General features: G+C 33.5%; 1 protein-coding gene across 3 annotated transcripts in view; it reads right to left on the reverse strand.

Annotated features, from left to right (window-relative positions):
• Positions 1-15,800: 15,800 nt before the first annotated feature.
• The window catches only part of ATAD2 (ATPase family AAA domain containing 2), a 66,572-nt gene continuing 60,216 nt past the window's right edge, over positions 15,801-22,156 (reverse strand). For 2 of the 3 annotated variants that reach the window (XM_031947157.1, XM_031947159.1), the window contains exons 27-29: positions 19,848-19,976; positions 19,005-19,161; positions 15,801-17,303 (exon numbers count right to left, since the gene is read on the reverse strand). In XM_031947157.1, the coding sequence (XP_031803017.1) occupies positions 19,036-19,161; positions 19,848-19,976 (255 nt within the window). In that variant the 3' untranslated portion in view covers positions 15,801-17,303; positions 19,005-19,035. The remainder of the gene's footprint in view (positions 17,304-19,004; positions 19,162-19,847; positions 19,977-22,156) is intronic. The other variant, XM_031947158.1, reaches the window with a different exon arrangement.

Genomic DNA, 22,156 nt, shown 5'->3' on the forward strand with positions numbered 1-22,156 from the left:
GAGTTGACCCTGGGGCAACTTAAAGGCTTTTCCTGGCATAGGCCAGATGGCCTAAGATGCTGAAAAACCTCTATGGGTTTAACCAGAAACTAAGGTACAAGTCTGACTATGCTGCTCAAGAAACTTCATTGGTTCATCATCATAGAATAAAATACTAGTTCTTTACTCCGACATTTAAAGTCTTTCTAATATCTTACACCGAATGCCAAGACAAACTTCAAAAAGGTATGTGACTTAAACATAAAGAATGACACTATAAACAAATTAGAGGAGCACGGAAGAAATTAATCATCAGATTTATTGATAGGAGAAGAGGTCATGATCGATAAAAGAAAAGGGCATAATGACACAAGTGTTAAAGAAATTCATGTGAGATAAAATGGACAATTTTAATTACATAAAATCAAAATGTTTTTGCATAAGCATAGCCAGTGCAACTAAAATTAGAAGACAGAAGTTTAGAATAAAAATCTTTGTAGCCAGTTTCTCTGATAAAGGCCTTATTTTTTAAATAGTATTTTATTTTTCCAAATACATACAAAGATAGTTTTCAACATTCACCTTTAAAAGCCTTGTGCTTCAGATTTCTTTACCCTGCTCCTTCCTTCCCCCCCTCCCTTCTCCAAGTATGTGCAATTCTTCTAAACATGTTTCCATATTTGTCATGCTGCATAAGAAAAATCAGATTAAAAAGGGAAAAAAAGCAAACAAAAAACAATAATAACAAAAAGGTGAAAATACTATGCTTTCATCTAAATTCAGTGTCCATAATTCTCTCCCTGGATGTGGATGGAGCTTTCCATTACAAGTATTTTGAAATTGAAAGGTCTCATTTTTAAGATATATAAAGAACTGAATTAAATTTGTAAAGAATAAGATTATTCCGCAATTGAAAAATGGTATAAAGACATGAATAGGTGTTTTCTGAAGAAGAAACCATATTTTTAAAATTCTGTAAATCACTAACAATTAAAACAACTTTGAAGTACTGCCTTATGGTCATTAGATTGGCTAAATTGACCTCCCAAAAATGACAAATGCTAGAGGGGCTTTGAGAGAAGAGGAACCTTAATGCATTGTTGGTGAAGTTGTGAACCCGAAAGCAATTTGAAACCAAGCCCCAAGGCTATTAAACTGTGCATGTTTTTGGACCCAGTGACATTACTATTAGGTTTATATCCTAAAGAGAACAAAGTAAGAGGAAAAGAATGTATGTGTACAAAAATAGTTATAGCAGCATTTTGTGTGTGTGTGGGGGGGTGACTAGGGGATGCTCAACAAACATGAGTAAATAACTGAACAACAACAACAAACTGTACTAAGCACTGCTATAAGTACTAGGGATAAAAATATAAAAAAAGAATAACAGTCTAAAGAAGTATAGAATGGGTGTAGCAGGGTAGGAAATTTGAGATGCAAAAAGTCAATCCTTGATACTACTTAAAAGGAAGAGTTTATAATTACTCTCCAATCAGAAGGGGAGAGAGGTACCAATGTGATGAGAGTAACAAGGCTGATGGATCTTGCAAGATGATGAGACTTCCCAATCATAAATTTGCTGGGAAACTGGTGTAGAAACCAAAGAAATCCAAAACGAGCATCCTATTATCAGAGGACTGATAATGATCTATTCGAATTCTGATGGAGAAATGATAGATTCAAGATGTACAATGAAACATATTTTTGGAGTATCATGGAAATTGGTTTTGCTTGCTAAGGCATATTTACTACAAGAATATTATTTTTCTTTTCTCTTTTAAGTCAGCAATAGGTGGAAGAAAAATTAATTAATATTCATTATTTGAAATATATATATATATATATTTAAAAGTAGAAAGAAACATTCCTATGTGCCCTATCTACTTTTTTTCTCTTCTCTTTCTGCAAGATTACTGTTTTAAAATGTCCAGGAAGCATCTTACTGGGCAGCCATTTTCATTTAAGCAGAATCTGAGTGATTATCCTTCATGTAACATCTGTGGGGGGAAAATGAAGAAAGAACCTGAGAATTAGCAAGTAGCATCTAATTTACATTTTTTTTCACAACTGGTGTGGAAAAATAGGCTTAAAAGAAATAGCATTAAAAGGAAGACACCAGGCAGGCAAGATAGGGTCCTTCATCTAAAATATGTAACTGAAATTACAGAGTAATTACAGAATATTTACATAGGCTGGTACTTACTTTTCTTCTTAAATAGCTGGAGTGAAAGCATGAACCTTGTCATTTTAAAACTCCATGATTTTCCTAAATATTCACCACAGTAAACAGCCATAATTAAGATTCATCACCCGTAATCAGATTCCAAATTATTTTGTGAATACATTATTTATGCCAATGAACCTTCCCCCATCCTCCACTCAGTCTTTATACCAGTGGAAGTTTCACAATAAGGCTTTTAAACAAATACTGCTCTCTCACAGTATCCATATGTCCAAGATATCAATTTGGACTTTTTTTGATCCATTAACTGTTTTAATCACGTACATTCAGAATACTTAAACAAATGTGCTGTCTGAAGGTAGAAGTACTCCAAGCGCCCTCTCGCTGCATGCTAAGTGCTTTTCTCTGAATCAGAGCCAGAGAGCAGTCATTGGCACAGCAACTGTTTTCATGTAGGGATTTCATCTCCCAACCTTTGCTCACTGAAAATGAAAATCTTAAAGAATTTAACTTTCTCATTTTTCCCTCTTAAGAACTTGTAATAAAAATAGAATGCAGCAATGCTACCAAGAATGAAGAAACAAAAGAGTTTAACCATGGCAAGAAACTGTAAAGTGAGTGGTGAAATGGGATAAAAAGTCCCATTCTGGCATTAAAGAAGTGCATATCGGATCAGTATAGGATTATAGCTGGGAAACTTAAAAGATAGTTCACTGCCTTTCCACTTCCACAAAAGAGTCTTTTTTTGGAGAAGCAGCTTGTCATGTTGGAGAGAGAGCTGTCTGTGAGACAAGAAGGTTTGGATTTATGTACTGCCCTTGACACCTATTTTCAGTATGAGCATAGGCAAATTACAATCTTTTGATGCCCTAGGCTAGGGCTTCTTAAACTTTTTTCATTCCTGACCTCCTTTCACGCAAGAAATTTTTATGTGACCCTGTATATATAGGTATATAAAATAGGCATGAAATTAAATATTTAATGATAATAAATCATAATCTCATGATCTCCACATTCAGTTAAAGACTCCATAGGAGGTTGCAAACCATAGTTTAAGAAGCTGGGCCCTAGGCAACCCTCTAAAACTATAAATTATGCAAGAAGTGCCAGTTTCTAGCCCTATACAGATGACACAACAAAACAAAACACATTTAGTTTAATAAATGCTTCTTGATTGATGGTTTTGTCCAAATGTAATGAGGGTATCTCGTACTTTTCAAATTTTGCTTTTTTTTTTTGCAGATTCTTAAAACATGCACTCACCATCTGTCAGGCTAAAGAGAAAACTGTCTAATACACATGGATGCTTAGTAAATTGGTAGAGTATATCTGGGTTGCCCCTCCTATTTTGTAACTAAATGATTTTAACTCTCTTCATTTGGGGCATTTTAACACTGAAAAACACGATTTGTTTAGCTTGTCAAGTGACAAACAATGCTTGTATTTAATCTTCTCAGGTCTAGTTATTGTTTTTTTTTATTTTGTTTGTGCAAAGCAATTCGACAAGTATTTATTAATCTACTGTTTTGGGCCTAGAACTATGATAAGATATCAACACAAATAATCATAATTACAACATTACCTGATTTGTTTTTATATTTCCATTTCTGTTTTATACCCTTTTATGAGTAGGAATTGAAGCATGATTAATTGGGAAAGTTGCTCTATGAATGGAGACAGCAATTGTTCTGCAATTTGAGTCTTTGAGAATAGGCACCTAGATATTAATTGGCATGCTGGGGATCACTTAGGCCGTAGTGGTCAGAAGGGGAATTTGAACCCCATCTTTCCATGCCAAAGCTTGCTCTACCACTCTGAATTTCATTTATAAATGCACAAGAGAGTTAGTATTCATAAATAAATTATGATTTATTATCAGTAAATACTTAGTTTTTATGCCTATTTTATATACCTATATATACAGGGTCACAAAAATTTCTTGGGTGAAAGGAGGTCACAAATGAGAAAAGTTTAAGAAGCCCTAGCCTAGGGCACCAAAAGATTGTAATTTGCCAATTCTACATATACTTTTATGTATATCCAGCTCCCCTGTCAGAATATGAGCTTCTCAAAGAGAAGGACTTTTTTTTTCATACTCTTATTTTGTATTCCATAAAGTGTCTGTGACATAGTAGGTACCTATTAACATAAATGCTTGATTTTTGATATGTGGGGTATCTTTCTAGGTGTGATTCAGTTAATCCCTTTTGGATAGACTTTAGGTATAAATAAGCCAAATTTAAGCTTTGTTTAAGAGATTGTCTCTAGATTTCTACTATAACATAGAGTGGTGAGTATGAAAATTCGTTTCAAGGGCAAGACCTCCCAAGACATGAACCAGATATGAGAGAATGAGCTCAGAGCTGGGGACCTTTAATAAGAGATGAAGTCCTTGTTGTCTGTGCCAGGAGAAATTTTCTAAACTGTTTAAAAAGCTTCCATACAAAAGGTTTGGAACCCATTTGTTAAAAATATGAAAAATGCAACACCTTCTGAGAAGATGGAAATTCACTAGCCAATTTTAAACAAAAACCTTTGCATAATTGATGGATGGGACAGAAAAATGAGTCATGATTTAGTAATGAAAGGCAGTGCTATACTTCATCCTTTTAGAACTATGTATCTCTGTAAGGAATTATTTTTTTTTAAATTATGATAGCCATTAAAGTCAACCAAGTATCAAAATAAAACTGAATGTGAAATCAGATTTTGAAATCACTATATCACAAAATCTTAAATCAAGACTTTCAAAAAATAATGAACACATTCAATCACATTGCTCTCATTAAAAATACTATTAATAATAATTTTAGTGGGGGGAGAAGGATTTAGTTTTTTTTTTTTTAACCATTAATAAATAAGAGAGTTTCCTCATCAGACTTCCTTAGAGAAACAAAATCATTCATCTGGTACCTATTTGTAATAAATAAAAATCATTATTTTAAAAGTGTTCATTTTATCCTTTTAAAAAGTGTGCTTAAGCAGGGCCAAGAGATCATTATATACTTCAACAACAATACTATATGATGACCAATTCTGATGGACTTGGCCATCCTCAGCAATGAGATCAACCAAATCATTTCCAACCGAGCAGTAATGAACTGAATCAGTTACACCCAGCAAAAGAACTCTGGGAGATGACTAAGAACCATTACATTACATTGAATTCCTGGGAAATCCCCATGTTTTTGTCCACGTGCATTTTTTATTTCCTTCACAGGCTAATTGTACAATATTTCAGAGTTTGATTCTTTTTGTACAGCAAAATAACGTTTTGGTCGTGTATACTTATTGTGTATCTAATTTATATTTTAATATATTTAACATCTACTGGTCATCCTGCCATCTGGGGAAGGGGATGGGGGGAAAGAGGGGAAAAATTGGAACAAGAGATTAGGCAATTGTTAATGCTGTAAAGTTACCCATACATATAACTTGTAAATAAAAGGCTATTAAATTAAAAAAAAAAAGTGTGCTTAACGATTTGTATAGCAGTGCGCTTATATAATTTACATATTATAGGGAAAGAGATTTCCAGTTTAGTGAATGTATATGATCAAGTTTTTTTTTTAATTATATTTTTTAAATTTTTGCTTTTTATTTACAAAACATATGCATGGGTAATTTTTCAGCATTGATCCCTGCAAAACCTTCTGTTCCAATTTTTCCCCTCCTTCCGCCCACTTCTTCCCCTAGATGGCAGGTAGACCAATACATGTTAAATATGTTAAAATATATATTAAATACAATATATGCATACATATTTATAGTTATCTTGCTGCACAAGAAAAATCGGATTTAGAAATAAGGTAAAAATAACCTGAGAAGGAAAACAAAAATGCAAGTGGACAATAAAAGGATTGGAAATGCCATGCTGTGGGACACACGCGTTTCCCATATTTCTTTTGCTGGGTGTAGCTGGTTCTCTTCTTTACTGAACAGTTGGAACTGATTTGGTTCATCTTATTTTTGAACAGAGCCATGTCGATCAAGTTTTAAGGAAGCAGTAACATAGGCTTATTTTCTAAAAGTACAAACCCTTCTCTAATTGTAGCAAGAAGATACAATATGATTGGGCAACAAAGAAATTAGTCATGCCTCTTCGGACTTTAAATTGCTAAACGTGAAGAACTCCCAGAAATCGAGGCTCATCAGTTATAGAGAAAGACCTCCCTCCCCGTTCTTGCTTGTCCCGTTCCTCCCGAGCCCGACTCTCCCATCTCGCCTGGAGAATAGGACTTTTCTCTCTCCGCCTTTCCCCTATCAGTAATGACATCTAGGTAGTAGCATCTAGCAGCTGAGCGGAAGATTGCAAATCGTGGAAGAGATTGCAAACTGGAAAATCCTGCAGCGGAGGAAAAAGAACGGGATTTCTCTTCCACCTCCTTCCCAGACACATCATCTATGTAACTTTCAAGGAGCAGGAGGCACTGGATTCAGCGAAGGTCACACCACAGGCGTCGGACAGGCATGGATACAGTAACCAGAGGGAGGAAGCAGCTTTAAGGATCGCCACCCCAGACAATTGAGAGAGACAACCTGGGGATTAGACAAAGCAATACTCTGGATAGAAATGCTACATTCAAGGGAAATTGCATAAAGAGTCTACCAAAGAGAAAGAAAGCATTTCCCAAATCCTGCCTTATCAGGATTTGTGAGTTGCCAGGTGCCTCACTACATTATATTTTATGTTTGAGCACAAACATGGATGATGGATGTGTACTAGATTTTTGGGGAAAATGTTTTTTAACTGTTGCTTATAATCATGCCATTTTAGTAACTAATTTTGCTAAGAACTAATTGATTCTACTGGATTGACTATTAATGGGAAGTTGGAAGCTCACGAGCTTTAAGAATAGGATTATAGCCCCATTGGGTGACCCTCTAGAACCCGAGATAGCAACTGTTCTTTAGAGACATAATCCATTAGGAGAGTTGTTCATTTGTAAGTAAATAAATATGCATGTAGGTATGCATATATATGTAGATAGATCATATATACTCCAAATTTTTACTGATATAAATGAAAAAGTTGCAAAGTACTCATTTTATATTTCCTTAGACTTAAGAAATTTGTGATGTAAGTCCAGGATCATTTATAGATTTCGATTTACATTTATATAAGATTTACACATCATACATTTTCTGGGGACTGTTTCTTATTATTTTATATTTATATTTGTTGTCATTCAATCATTCTCCAATTTTTCAAGACTTCATTTGGGATTTTTTTTTTTTTTTTGGTCAAAGACACTAGAGTGGTTTGCTATTTCCTTCTCCAGCTCATTTTGCAGATGAGTAAATTTGAGTTAATTGACTTGTCCGGGGTATCATAATTTAAGTAAGTGTCTGAGGCCATATTTGAACTCAGGAAAATAAATCTTTCTAACTCTAGGTCTGGTGCTCTATCCACCGTGCCAATTAATGCAGGTAAAGGTATAACAACCCCAAGAAAAAGAGGAATATCAGGTCACAATCAAAGCCCAGACCCACTGTTCCTAGTGGTTTTCTTTATGTAGTCTCAGATAGACCATATTTCATAAGTTGGTGGTTTAAGGAAGGTTAATTGTCATTCTTAACTATGATCAGGTCAGGCCACATTTATAGGAATGTTTGCAGTTCTAGACACTAGATTTTAGGAAGGAAATAGAAAAGATGGTACATGTTAGAATCCACCAGGATTATGAGAATCCACCCTATATGAATCACTTGAAGGAAATAGGAATATTGAGATTAGTGAGAGGGAACAAGTATTTATTAAGCTCTATTTATGTGCCAGGTATGAGATATAAACCTTTTGAACTCAGAAAGGGGTGAAGTTAAAAGCCTGTTTTATTTACATTCTTGCAAGAAGAGGGTGTGTGTTCTTGTGAAATTCAAGGGACACACATATTCACAAAAGTTGAGAGATGCTTCTTACCCTATTCCCCAATGTAGGCTCCTCTCTCCATTCCCCATTGGCTATATGCAACAGGTTTATATGTTGCTCTGCCCCACCTTCTTCAAGTTACTCCTTGGTATATTTCCCCCTTCCAACACATACATTGTATGACTATTAAAACGAGTCTTAGTTCCTCCTGGGAGAAGTTAATATTTATAAGCTAATTGTGCATGAGCACTTCAAGCAAAGCTTATCCTTTACCTTACTTAATTATCACCTAACTTTGAACAGGACAGAACCAGTTACATTACATTTTATCTGGTTCTTCTACTAACTGCTACTCTGAATTTATGGAAACAAAACGCTGGTATTTCTCACCAGATGCTTTACAAATATTGTCTCAGACAAAAAAAAAAGTCTAACAGCTTACATGTTGAGCTAATGGGTTCCTAGGTTTTGCCTCTGGGATCACTTCCAATCCTGAGGAACTGAAATTCTGATGTATATGTATCAATTATATCTTATGAACTAATATGACCCACCAGAGGTGTGCTGAAGCCAGAAGTAGTGAGAGTGGATTGTTAAATTTATAGTGTGAGCATTTATACCTTGGGAATTGGCTACAAATTAAGAGTTTGATTTACTCTTTGATTAATGTTGATTGTCTGAAAGATGGATGTCTTAAGAAAGCATGGGAAAATGTTAACAAAGCAGATTAAACTTAAAGATGTCTCATGCATATTTTTCTTTTTTAAAAAATAGTATTTTAAACGTTTTGGTCGGGTATACTTATTGTGTATCTAATTTATATTTTAATATATTTAACATCTACTGGTCATCCTGCCATCTAGGGGAGGGGGTGGGGGGGGTAAGAGGTGAAAAATTGGAACAAGAGGTTTGGCAATTGTTAATGCTGTAAAATTACCCATGTATATATCATGTAAATAAAAGGCTATTAAATAAAAAAAAAATAGTATTTTATTTTTCCAAATACATGCAAAGATAGTTTTCAACATTCACTTTGCAAAACCTTGAGCTCCAAATTTTTGTCCTTCTCCTTCCCTTCCTTTTGAAAAAATATTTGGAATATATTGGAAACTATTATATGGGATTAAGATGTAATTTATTATTTTTTTTGCCAAGCTACTTATTATTCAGTTTGCCAGTTTATATTAAATAATAATTGCTTTCCCCAATGTTTTATGATTGAGATTCATCAAACACTAAATTGATGGTTCTAATTCTTTATGACCTATGCTGTTCTAGTCCACTTTTTTTTTTTTTTTTTTAAAATAAAACAGCACTAACTAATTTGGGCAATTATTCTTTATTGTATAATTTTGTCACTTGAAGTAAAAATTGTTTTTCTTTTTTTTCTTCATTATTTTCTAATCCCTTTTTAAAAATTTTGGCCTATTTGTTCCTCAATAGAAATTCAAAATTCAACATTTATTAAGTTTCTACTTGTTAAGCAGTACCTACCTACGAATCCAAAATAGACAACTAACCCATTTGTGTCCTCAGGGAGTTTTCATTCTCCTAGAGGAATAAAGCAAGTACATCAAAAAATAAAAATAAACATAAAAGACAATTGGAGAGAACAGAGCTTGGACAACCACAAATCTTAGAAAGCTTCACAAAGAAAGTAGTCCCCAAGCTAAGTCTTGAAGATAAGAATTCTGAGAATGAGATTTGAGGAGGAAGTGTGTTACATATCTATATGCTTTTTCATCTCAGAATCTTTTTTTTTCCTTTAGCTTTTTTTGTTTTTGAATCTCTAGCACTTCATAAATGAAAGAAATCTTAACTACTATGATATTGTTGTTTGTCCTTCATTTTTGAAGAGGACCAATAACTTCACAGAGTAATGTCTTAATTTGGGCTTGAATTTGATTTAAATAAGTCAGAGTTGCACAAAGTTATCAGCCTCACTCTGTCCACTAAAGTCATGGAAATCCAGAAGACAAAGTAAGCATGATGGCTCTGTATGCAGAGGATGTCATCTTCTCTAAGCAAGCTCAGCAATCCACAGAGCCTGCTTCAGACACTTTCATGGTCTTTGGAGCAAACTCTTATCAGCCCATACCTGGAAGTCTTCACAGGCTTGTGGTAGACATCCCCCCAATTCATCTATGAGTTCAAAGTCTGTCAGTTATCCTCAGCCTCATTTAGCTCCTCTGCTGACATGGATTTTATCCAAGGTGTGGCCACTGCACATGCTACACCTTTTTGGAATCATAGGCGGACACCAAATGTGGATGAGAAGCTCTCAAAAGGACCTCACACCAGAGGTACTAGTCCTTCCTGAACACCCCCAAATAACTAACATAATATAGCTGACAAGAGGATACCCATTCCCTGTTTGAAGATCTCCAAGGATGGAGGAACACCTCCATCATTCAAGATAACCCATTCCACTTTTGATCATTTCTTATTATGTGTAAGTTGTACCATGTATCAAGCTTAAATAGACCTCTTTCCACCTTTTCACACATTGTTCTTGGTTACTCTCTTTGAGGCCAAATAGAATAAATATAGCCTTGCATCTCTTATCTCTTGCTGTATTCTCTGAATCTTTTCTTCTCCAGGGTATTCCCAGTGCCTTCAACTATTCTCTTGTGACATGTACTCAAATTCTTTTGTTGACCTGGCCCCCTCCTCTGGACCTCCAACTTATTAACAAGTCTTTCTTAAACTATGGTACCCATAACTGAACAAAGTACTATGTATGAGACCTAAGTGAATGAAACTAATGAAACCAACAGCTCCCTATACATGGAGGATATGTCTTTCTTAATACCATCCAAGATCATGTTGGGGTTTTTGGCTGCTTCGTTATCCTGCAGATTTCCATGTTGATTTTTCAATTCACTAAAATACCTAGATTTAAATAAAAGAATATTTTTTATTGTGTAACCTTAACAATAAATCATCAACAAACACAAACATTTCATTATACAAACAAAAAAAGAGACTTGCACAGGAAACTGAAGTTTGGTTAATTTTTTTTTTTTAAAGGAAGTATATATTATTAAAGAGATCAATAGAAATTTTGTTTTCCTCTGTGTTAAAAAATGTTTTATTGCCACCACCTGGTTGGTCTAATCTTTAGTAATAGGGGCAGTTAGGTGGGGTACTAGCCCTGAAGTCAGGAGAACCCGAGTTCAAATTTGACCTCAGACACTTAACACTTCCTGGCTATGTGATCCTGGGCAAGTCACTTAACCCCAATTGCCTCAGCAACAAATGAATGGATGAATGAATGAATAAATAAATCTTTAGTAGTGGTTCTTATTCCTTTTCTAGTAATAAAGTGCAGTGGATAGTGTTCCAGGCCTGAAGTTAGGAAAATTTCTGAGTTCAATTCTGGCCTCAGATTTACTCATTGGACAAGTTACTTAATGCTATTTGCCTCAGTTTTCACATCTGTAAAATGAGCAGAAGAAAATGGTAAATTACTCAAGTATCTTTACCAAGGTCATGGTCAGGGTCTAAAAGGATCATGCAGAGTTGAGCATGACTTTACAATTCTTTTTCTGAGACCATAACACTCATATTCAACCTTCCATTAAGGATGGTAGTTATTCTTTTGCATATTTCCTTTCAGTCAAGGTAGTTGTTGAGTACCAAATTAATCCACATTGGACTAGTAAGAGAAGGGCCACTTGTCTTCTCCTTGGAATTGTTTCCCTGTGTTTGATAATTTCATTCTTGAGCATCTCCTATCCCTTCTCATAGCATTTTAGTACAGGAACTTCTTTTCTCTGAATCCTTTGTAATATACTTTTCCAAATTCTAGGGTGAACAACACACTATACTTTGATTTCCTCATCTCTTATCATAAACTCTAGAAGGCAGTGGCCACTTTTCCCCAGGGTTCTCATCATTTATACTCCAGCAACCAGATTTTCCTTGTTAGTAAGGCATATTCTTTTGCTGGGTCCTCTCATTTTTTGATGGACAATATGATCGCTGAAACAAGAAGCTACTCTGCTTTTAGCAAGGAGAAAGTATCAGGTCTGGGTAACTAAAGTTCCCCATCACTTACCTCATGCCTCAGTGTCAGCATCCTGATGTTTCTTATACTACTCATCCTATTTCCCCTTTCTTTCTAGATAATCTCCAACATACTCCAATACAAGAAAAAAAAAATACTTTTCCCCCTCACCTTGACTTTCACTTAGATATTTGTCATGCTTCTCCCTTCCAGTTCTTGGCCTTGTTAATATCAAGATACTTTAATACTATCACTTTTCCTCATCAATAGATCCTGTTCCCCCTCACCCTTTTATGAAGTAATCCTTTCCAGAACAAGTGACGTAGGGTCAAATTTCATTTAGCTCTAGTGGATAATTCCTGCTGCTTTTTGTCTAAACTTTAAGGCATTGGGTTTTATTGTTGGTTTGTTTCATTTATCTTGTTTTCCTGTAAACTTATGGGTATAACTGCTATTCCTTTTTCATTGTAGTTATTCTTTATATTTCTAGCTGGAGGGACATGAGAGTAACCTCTCTCTCCACTATCCTTTTTAAAGCCATTTTCATAAGATTTGCAAGATGTTCAAAAGATACATTCTTATGGGCTTTTGTTTGGTGCACTCCATTATCTGATCAGGGATATGTTATCTAGAGATAGTCCAACTTTGGGGAATAAAGATTGGAAGGAGGCACCAATCATGATACACCAGCATGCCCTGCCCTTTCTTTGGAATGAAAAAAAAAAAAGCTGTGGAAGCAGCTTTTTCCATGTCAATTAAACATGGAAGCAGGCAGTAATGTGAGAGATAGGTCTAGGTGGAAGGAAGAGCACTGCTTTTTTATGGAAGTCTCCAAAAAAAATTTTTTTAAAGGAAGGCTAGAGTGAGCCGGTGTCAAAGTTGACCTCCTCCCCAAAGTCTTTTTGTCCAAAGACATGCTATCCACATATATTAAACTACGGTCCAAAATCCAAATCCTATTATCATATACTCCTAAGCTATTTATTTCCCATGCTTTTTCTTTTGTTCGTCCCTTCCTTTAAATGGGCAACAATGAGGAAAATACAACCAGGATTTCATGGTCTTTTCTTACCCAAGATTTCATACTTATTGGCAATGCTTTTTCTATGTTCCATCTGGTATTATCATTTGTACATAAGTGAATCATCACAAGTGGGAGAGGTTCTCTTATATTCTGGACATGTCCCAAGAAGACAACTGACCTCTTTATTGCTGTTGTAATCAGAACAAATAACTTACTTTTGAGCAAGCAATACTACTACTACTGTTCAGTTTTTTCTCTGACCTTTATTGATGATCTCTCACTTGATAGCTTCTTTATCTCAACTATGTGATTTTTTGACCCACTGATTAATTAATCATTAGCATGTCAAGGACTTGCTATATAATAAGCATCAGTCACTTTGTACTAGGACTACAAAGAAAAACCAAAAATAATCCCTGTCCACAAGGAACTCACATTTTAATTGGGTTGACAACACAAACATACCTAGGTATTAACAACACATACAAGGCAACTGTAGAGAAAAAGGCATCTTTTTAGAGATTATTTTCCCCCAGAGTATCCAAGCTTCCTCTTCAGGAAAAATTTAAACTCCATTTTTGCATTTCGGAATATTTTATCCCAAGCTCCCTCCCCCAGCCCTCTGTTCTTAATAATGTAAAATGATAAAGTAAAATGATCTTGTAACTGGTTCCGTGGTACTTAAAACTTTCTAGATGCATCTTTTCACGTGTATTTTCTGTTGGAAGCTCTGGATTTTGGTTTTTATTTTTTCAGTTTGGAGTGTCTTTTGAGAGGCAACCTATGGACTCGTTCTATCTTCACTTGTATCCTCTTGTTCTAATAGATTTGTCACTTTTTTTTTATAAAAGTGATTTCAAGCGTGGTATCCAGTTCTCTTTGGGAGTCTCATGTTTAAAGTATCGGTTTTCCAAATCACATGTTTTTTAATATACCTCATATTACTTTTTTGCTTTCAATTTTTAAAATTCACTTAAATATTTCTTATAGTCTAGAATATAAAGTCAAGTCTTCGTTGTGTTACTCTTTTTAGGGAGTTCCTTAGTTTCCCACCTGTTTTAAAGTATTTTTCTTTCCAGTTTTGCAGTTTTTAATTCCAATAATTCTTAAATTTCTTCCATTCATTCTTATAGTTATCTGTAGCCAAAATCTTTCTTCCAGAAATAGACAATGCCCATCAATTGGAGAAATGCTAAATTATGAAATAACAGAATATTGTGCTACAAGAAATATTAGTATTTTCAGAGAAACCTTGGAAGACAATAGCTAGCATTTATATAATAACATTTTAATATTTATAAAGTACTTTACAAATCTCATTTTATCCTCCTAACAATCCATGTGTTAGGTAACAGTATTCTCACTTTTAAAATTAGGGAATTAAATAGAAGTTCAGATGAGTTGCCTTCAGTCCCCCAGCCTAGTTAAGTGCCCAATACCACATTTAAATTTAGGTCTTCTTGACTCCAGATCCAGTATGCTCTTCATGGTATCATCTAGTTGTCCAAACACTGATGCCAAGTTTAGTAAGCAAAACCAAAACAACTTCTACAATAATGATAAAAACTCCAATAAGGGAAAAAAAAAAAAAAAAGACTGCTGCATAGTTTAGAAAAACTTAGAGACCTCAATTTATAGTGGACCTATGTAGAGAGCTGGAACTCTGGAGAAGTATACTTGAAACAAGGTGTAAACTCAGTGGAATTGATGAGATAATGGTTCTTTAGTTCACATATATACTTAGTATGGTGATGTAATGGTTCTCCAAGTTCACACAATCAGTATGCTTGTAATGATGTAATTATAATAAGGTTTATAAGGGAAAGGACAGACTGGAAGATAGATATTCTATCTTTGATCAGTCTCATGGTGGCTCTCCATCACCTCTCCACCTAAAGACCAAGGACTCAGGCTGATCCCGAGGTCCTCCAGAAAGCTAGCCTGAATATTACAGATCTAGTTGGCAGAGTAATGTGACTTCTAAGATAAAATACAAAATCTAACTTATGCTGACATTTAAAATCCATAATCTTATCTATGTGCACTCTTCTACTCAAAACTGATCTACCCATCTCATTACAAAATTCCATTCATTCCCTATGTATAGGTGGTTTTCTATGCCTAGAATTTACTGATTTCTCATCTGTCACCTAAGAAGCCTTATTTCTTTCATGGGATATCTTTCCTGATTTTTTGAATTGTTGATCTGTTTCCTTCTATAACTACCCTGTATATACTCTTCCATTTACTTTGATGTCCATGCTCCTATCCTAACCACCCTCAGCAAATGTAAACTACTTAAGGGCAGAGATCATTTCGTTTTGGTTTCTGTCTCCAGTGCCTGGCACAGTAACTTAAACATAGGTGCTTAATAAATATTCTCCTTCAAAGTGCTCGTTTTCCTTCAATTGCTTAGTTATTCATTTTACTATGCCTTGAGAAAATTGTTTTAGGTGTTATTGTTCATACTGTTTCAAAATACTTTTATAAAATTGTTCTTTTTGGTAGCAGAACCTTATTTTTGGGAGAGCTTTCTTCCTTTATTTTAGGACTTCTAGTAGTTTGTTTTTTTTTTTTTTTTTGACATCTCAATGACTAATTTTAAAAGGGATAGTGAGAAAATAGCCTCCTTAATAACCTCACTTTCATCTTTCTGTATTGCTCCACTGTCCCCAGTCATTAATTATCTTTAATATTATGCTTAAAATACCAAAGACATAAAAGCAAAATTCAATTATTTTCAACTTGCAAAATTTATTATGTAAACTATACATAAAAATGAAGTGCTAAAGTTACAAAATATGTACCTGGAAAAATAATAATTTATATATAAAATTTCAGTACAAGCAAAATATTTATATCCAGGTACATACATATTTTTTTTTTTTTAAAAACTTTTTCAGGTGTATAGTACTGCTTAAAGTTGATTATATAAATACTTAAGGCAGTAACAACTAATATAAAGGTGATAAACTGGTCACCAGGTAGTTCACATATGATAGCTAAAGGAATGAAAGGCAGTATAACATTGACCATTACATAAAGAGTGACTAAAGTCCAAATAATAGCTTTACTAAAACTTAATTTCCCTATCTTCACAAAAATACCCACACTAATCAGAAAAATTTTAAAGCTCCTCCCAGAATTAACTTTGGGGGTTTAACATTTTCAAAAAGTGAATATGCATTGTAGTAAATGTTTTAACCATTTAAAAGATGCCCAGGATATTTATTTTTGGTATTAATACAAAATATCAAAATGTATAACATTTATACAACTGTATACAACAAAGTAACTTTATATGATGACATTTCAACACAAATTTTGAAGGGCACAAGGCTTAGATTTCAAATCTAATTCTCATGTTTTTTTTAAAAACATCAAAAATGCAGTTAACTCAAAAAATATGAAAGTTACATAAGAAAATGTAAACATGGATATTTATAAAATCTAAATTAGAATTATGAAAATGCATATTTTACAAATATCTTAATTTTAGTGTTCAAGTTTTAAATTGTTGTAACATTTTTTTGCTGCATGTTCAGAGCTTTACTACTAATCCTAAACTTGAACATTAGTTCTTGGGTAATGAGGCAGGCAAGGTAAAAGAAAGTAACAGAATGCAGAAAATTAGATAAAGGGAACAAAAACAGACAAACAATAAACAAAAAAAACTGGACTAAAAAGTGAAGGAACGGAAGTCAATGATAGGTCATGAGGTCTATTTAATTACCCCGTTAAGAAAAAGAAAAGAAAGGACAAAATTATCAGAATCAAATGTAAGTCTGAGGGAAAATTTTAACTACATTTAACAGATTTGTTATTAATACGTTTCCACCTTCAATTAAGCCTTATGACAAAAGGGTCAAAAACCTAATGAACAATTAATGGTCTTTGACAAAGAACTAAACTTATCAAAAACTTTAATAGACCTGCAGAGTACTTTGAGTTTAAATGTTGCAATATTAAATATTCAACAGTCTTGCTGTGATTCAGACTGAATAACTACCAAAATCAACTTTTAAACATCCACCTCACACATACAAAATTAAAAACAGTTTTAAATACTTTATTTAGCAGTATTTTAATAACAATATATCTTAAATATGTGGAAATTCAATTTCGCACTAGCTATGCAGAGATAACAAAAGTGAACAAAAAAAGATGTCATTGAAGAAAGCTGAATCTCACAACTTCATGATTTGGAACAACTAAAGTTTTTGATTTCTTGCTCCATTTTCTAGAAGATTAAGAAAGAAAAAAAAACCCAGTAAGTTTAAATGCTATTATTTTATTATCTAAATACCCTCAGATCGAGTCCAAGATTGATGTGATACAAAATTTTAAAGAATATCATCCCCAAATTTTTCTATTTACAATAAATAACAGTTTATATTTCAGTAGTGCCTAAATTTTTCAAGCCAATCATTGCCAGGAAAAAACAAAAGTAAACCACATCAATGATTTCATATAACATAGAAAAGCCTATTCTTGAAATCTTTCAAAGTGGTCATTGACTCCTCATATTGAAAAATGCTTTCATCAAAAATATTTGATATTTTAATTATTTTTTTTTTTAAAAGAAGACCTGTGGTTGATAAACTGCAGCATTTCTAAGAATACAAAACTGAGGGTTGTGACCTTGAAAGTGTTCTATGTTTAAGAAGGAGGTGGGGTTTCCCTTACTAAGTTTCCTCAAAAGCAAAAATAAAAATTATTTTGTTGTTGGAGAAGAAAATCCGGATAAATTCTGGGACTGGACTAAAATATTTCTAAAGTTCCTGAGACTGTAAATTTAAGCAAATTAATCATGCTGATCACATTTAATAAAAAATTTCAACTTTTATTACATATGCTATCTTATTTGATCCTCAGAACAATCCTAAAAGGTGGGTGCTATTATTATCCCTATTTTACAAAGGAGGAAATGGAGGTAAACAGAATATATTGCTTTTAACTAAACTGAACAACCAATTCCTCAAAAAATGACAATTATAAAACAAGTGTGGTTTTGTGAATTATTCAACAATTTCAAATGAAAAGAAATTATAGTAAAACCTCTACATAAACAACTTAGAATAAAACAAGGGGGAAGCTAGTCTATATTATAGAACTTGAGGAATAAAAGTAGAAATATCTGAATTTTTCAAATATCTGCAATAATTCAAACTATTCAAGCAGAATTACTGTTATGCTGCAATGATGGTACTGCTTACTTACATTAGTCTTTTATTTGCAACAATCATGCTGAAGTCCTTAAAATAAGTATTTTCTCTTAACAAGGTAAAAAATATTCTTTATTAATTTGATTGGGAAGCTGTTTGAGGTATCAAGAAAAACTCTAGTTCGCTTCATATCAAATAATTACCTATTCTAAACCGAGCATCTTTAGTTACATTTTTTTTGGGGGGGGAATTATGAACATTCTAGAATTATCCCAAAGTCTTTCTGTTGGTGATTTGTATTTTGGTTGGGATTTGATCTAAATGCAAGGTGCCAAACATGTGTTCCATGAAGCCTATAATATGGGAGCGCAGCACAAACCAAATTAAAATGTAATTGGAAAATATTTTTAAAAATAAAATACAATAAAACATATTATAAATATGTCAAAATTACCAAGTCAATGTGTGGCCCATAGGAATCCTTAGGTAAAATTTGGTAGCCATGGTTTTTATTTTGAGCTTAACATTACTGATTTAGATGATCTCTGGAGGCCCTTTGAGTAAACCAATGATATATGGTTTCAAAGATGAAGCTTATTTGGAAAAAGGTAATCAGGATTGTGTGGCCATCATGCCATAAGAGCAAAAGGAATCCTGGTGATCATTTAAGTCCAACCCACTCATTTTATATTTGAGGAAACTGAGGACCAGAGATGAAGCGCCTCACTAAAAGGCCACAGAGATAAGGAGGGTCAAGATTTTAAAAACTCACGTACTCTGACTTCAACTCTTGTGCTTAAATGTCTTTTATTCTTGACCTTCTTCAAGTAATTTTAGAGACAAAACAACTTGCAGATTATCCAGTGTAAACCCTTCAGTTTTCAAATGAGGTAACATGTTGAGAAAGTTTAAATCTTGCCTAGTGTCACAGAGCTGAGTGGGAAAGTAGCATTATAGACATGAGAGCAGTAATCAAATAATGGAGGGTTTGTGAAGTAGAAGGAAATTGAATGTTTTAATTGAGGGCAACTAAGACAGCTGAGGCACAGAGAGATTGGGGAATTTACCCAATGTCATAAAAGTAGTTAAGAGGAAAAAGCTACGACTGAACTTGGGCCCAGTGATTTCCAGTTCAATGCTCTTTCCATTGCATCATGCTGCCTTCAAAAGAAATATTCTTTTAACAGGAAGACAGATTCTGATATAAGAAAAAGATTCTGTGACAATGAGACTTGTCCAAAAGTAGAATAGGCAACTAAGAAAACAAGTTTAATGATTATATAACAAACTAATTTTGTTAAATTAATAATGGAATAGGATTACACATAAAAATGACAGAAATTGAAAAATTATGAGGTAACATATGCACTGATAATACAAAAAGGGGGGAAAAAAAAGCCTAAAACAGAAAAGAAATTGCAAGAAGATAAAACACAAAAATTGCACCCATTTTTATCTAATTTGGAATTTATAATTTTAAAAAAGATTTGATTATCAATTTTTGTTAATTTGATTTATAAAATATATTGTGGTTGGATGAATGAACTTTGAGGTCCCTTCCAACTAAGATCATGATCACTATGGTTCAAAATATCAATTATAAAATATATATAACTCACCTGCATTAGTTGTGTCTTGTCATAGTCTTTGCGATGTTGATAAATACATTGACTAATTATTGCATATAATTTTTCCAACTGAAATATATTGTACTCTTGACTTTTCTTAATTGTAATCTTCAAAAGATTCTAAAAAGAAAAGATGTGTTAAATATTTATCTGTGTGATAACTTGGCAGTGATTTTCATTCAGTCTCAAAACTGGATGCTTATCAAGTGCCTGCTACCAAAAAACTAGTTTACATTCTCCATTGTATGTCCTAAATAGTACCTACTCTCTTTCCTGATTTCTTTTAAAGAGCTTTGTTCTAAGTATTATCTATATTTTTTCTATTTTGTTCATTTTTTTTTCTGCTAAATTATTATGGACCAAATTGTTCCATTACGATTTCCGATTATTTTGTTCTTCCTTTTAACAAAGATTGGAATCAACTTAATTGAATAGCATTTGTAGTGTTGGATCATTAGGAAAGGAATAAATATTTATAAAGCACCTACTTCTTAAGTCAGAGACTGTGCTAAGTAATTCACAAATACTACCTTACTTCTAAGCCTCAATTTCTTCATAAATAAGACAGGTTTAATAGTATTTACCCCATAAATATTTTGTGAAGCTAAAATAAGATAATATATGTAAAGATTTTTTTACAAATTTTAAGGTGCTATTATGTCATCTGTTATTATTGTTGTTTTTAGAGACCCTCCAGATTATCTAGTGTAACCTCCAGCAAAGCAATAATGGTTTGACAAAGTCATCTGACTTGGCCAAGTTACAGAGGGCACAGTGAAGTAGCAGATCTGGGAAGTAAGCCCAAATCCTGACTCCCATCCACAACTCTGTGACCCATGACTTAATGAAGAGGTAGGATTTTAAGGAACAAGCATGTATTAGAAAGGAAATTAACATAGTGAAGGATGTTTTAGAAGGGAAAAAGCAAAAACAATATTGGCAATGCAAAGAATATGCTAGTAAGCAATGGTCAACAGATAAAATCCAGCTATAATGGAGGAAGCAGCAATAAAGAAAGTTGTAGATATTTATATGGAGGGACTTTAAAGGGATGACATAAAGTGGTGTTTATTTCTATCAATGTTAATCTCAAGTACGGATAAAGGAGGAGAAGACCAATTAAAAAGAACATTTGGAAGGGTCTGGTATTAATTAGGTGTGAGATTAAGATGGTAAGATGCAAAGTGTAGGATAGATCTCATGACTGAACACTAAAGAGTCAAAATGTCTTTCAAATTTTAAGTCTTGGATGGTACAGAAAAGTATCCTTCAAATAGATAAGTTAAGAGGGGAACCTGACTTTAGGATATAGGATCAAGGATTTAGAGCAGGAAGTAATCTTAGTTCACCTAATTTACTAATACCCTCATTTCATGGTGAATAAACAGACCCAGAGAGGTTAAGTAGCTAACTTATAACAGCAATAAATGGCAGAGGTAGGATTCAAACCCAAATCCTCTTACTTTAAATCCAGCATTCTTTCCATTGCACCACACTGATTTTTGTTCAATTGAAAATTTATCAAGTTAGATGATGTCATTTAGTCGTGTCTGACTATTCCATAATCCATTTGGGGTTTTCTTGACAAAGACATTAAAGTAGTTTGCCATTTTCTTCTCTAGCTCGTTTTACAGATAAGGAAACTGAAGTGAACAGGGTTAAATAACTTGCCTAGGTGATATAGCTGATAAATGTTCGAGATCATATCTGAACCAGTAAAGATGAGTTTTACTGATTTCAAGCCTGTTACTCCATCTACTGAGCTACCATGGTGGGATACTAAAATAGGAATAATTTGAAGAAGTCAAAGATGAAGTCTGACTTTAAGTCACAGGTCAGGAAACAGATTTGGATGTTATCTTGTCAATGCTATGTTGAATGTTAAATTGAAGCCAAAGCCAGTAATTCCTATTTAAAAAAAAAAAAAAAAAATTCACTACAGCAATTCAAATGTCCATTTTATTGGCAACTTAGAATGAAAGGTATGTTTCTAAATCTAAAACTTAAAACAAGTTATCCTAGGTGAAAAAGGAGTTTTCCAAAGTTGTATTGTATATGCTTTTGGAAATGAACATGTATTATTACATATTACATATGCATGTAATACAAGAGACAACTTACTAAAAAAAACCCTAAGGTGATAGGTAATACTTCTATAAAATATAATAATTCTATTTTGAAACAGATCGTTAAATAAATCCTTTTATTTCATTAAAATAGAAAGAATAGAAGTCAAACTAAGGGGGGTTGGGGGTAATTAAGGAAGGAAGAGGTAGCAAGATAATGGAAGCAGTGTGTAC

This window comes from Sarcophilus harrisii, chromosome 1 (assembly GCF_902635505.1).
Source record: "Sarcophilus harrisii chromosome 1, mSarHar1.11, whole genome shotgun sequence".
Lineage (NCBI taxonomy): Eukaryota > Metazoa > Chordata > Mammalia > Dasyuromorphia > Dasyuridae > Sarcophilus > Sarcophilus harrisii.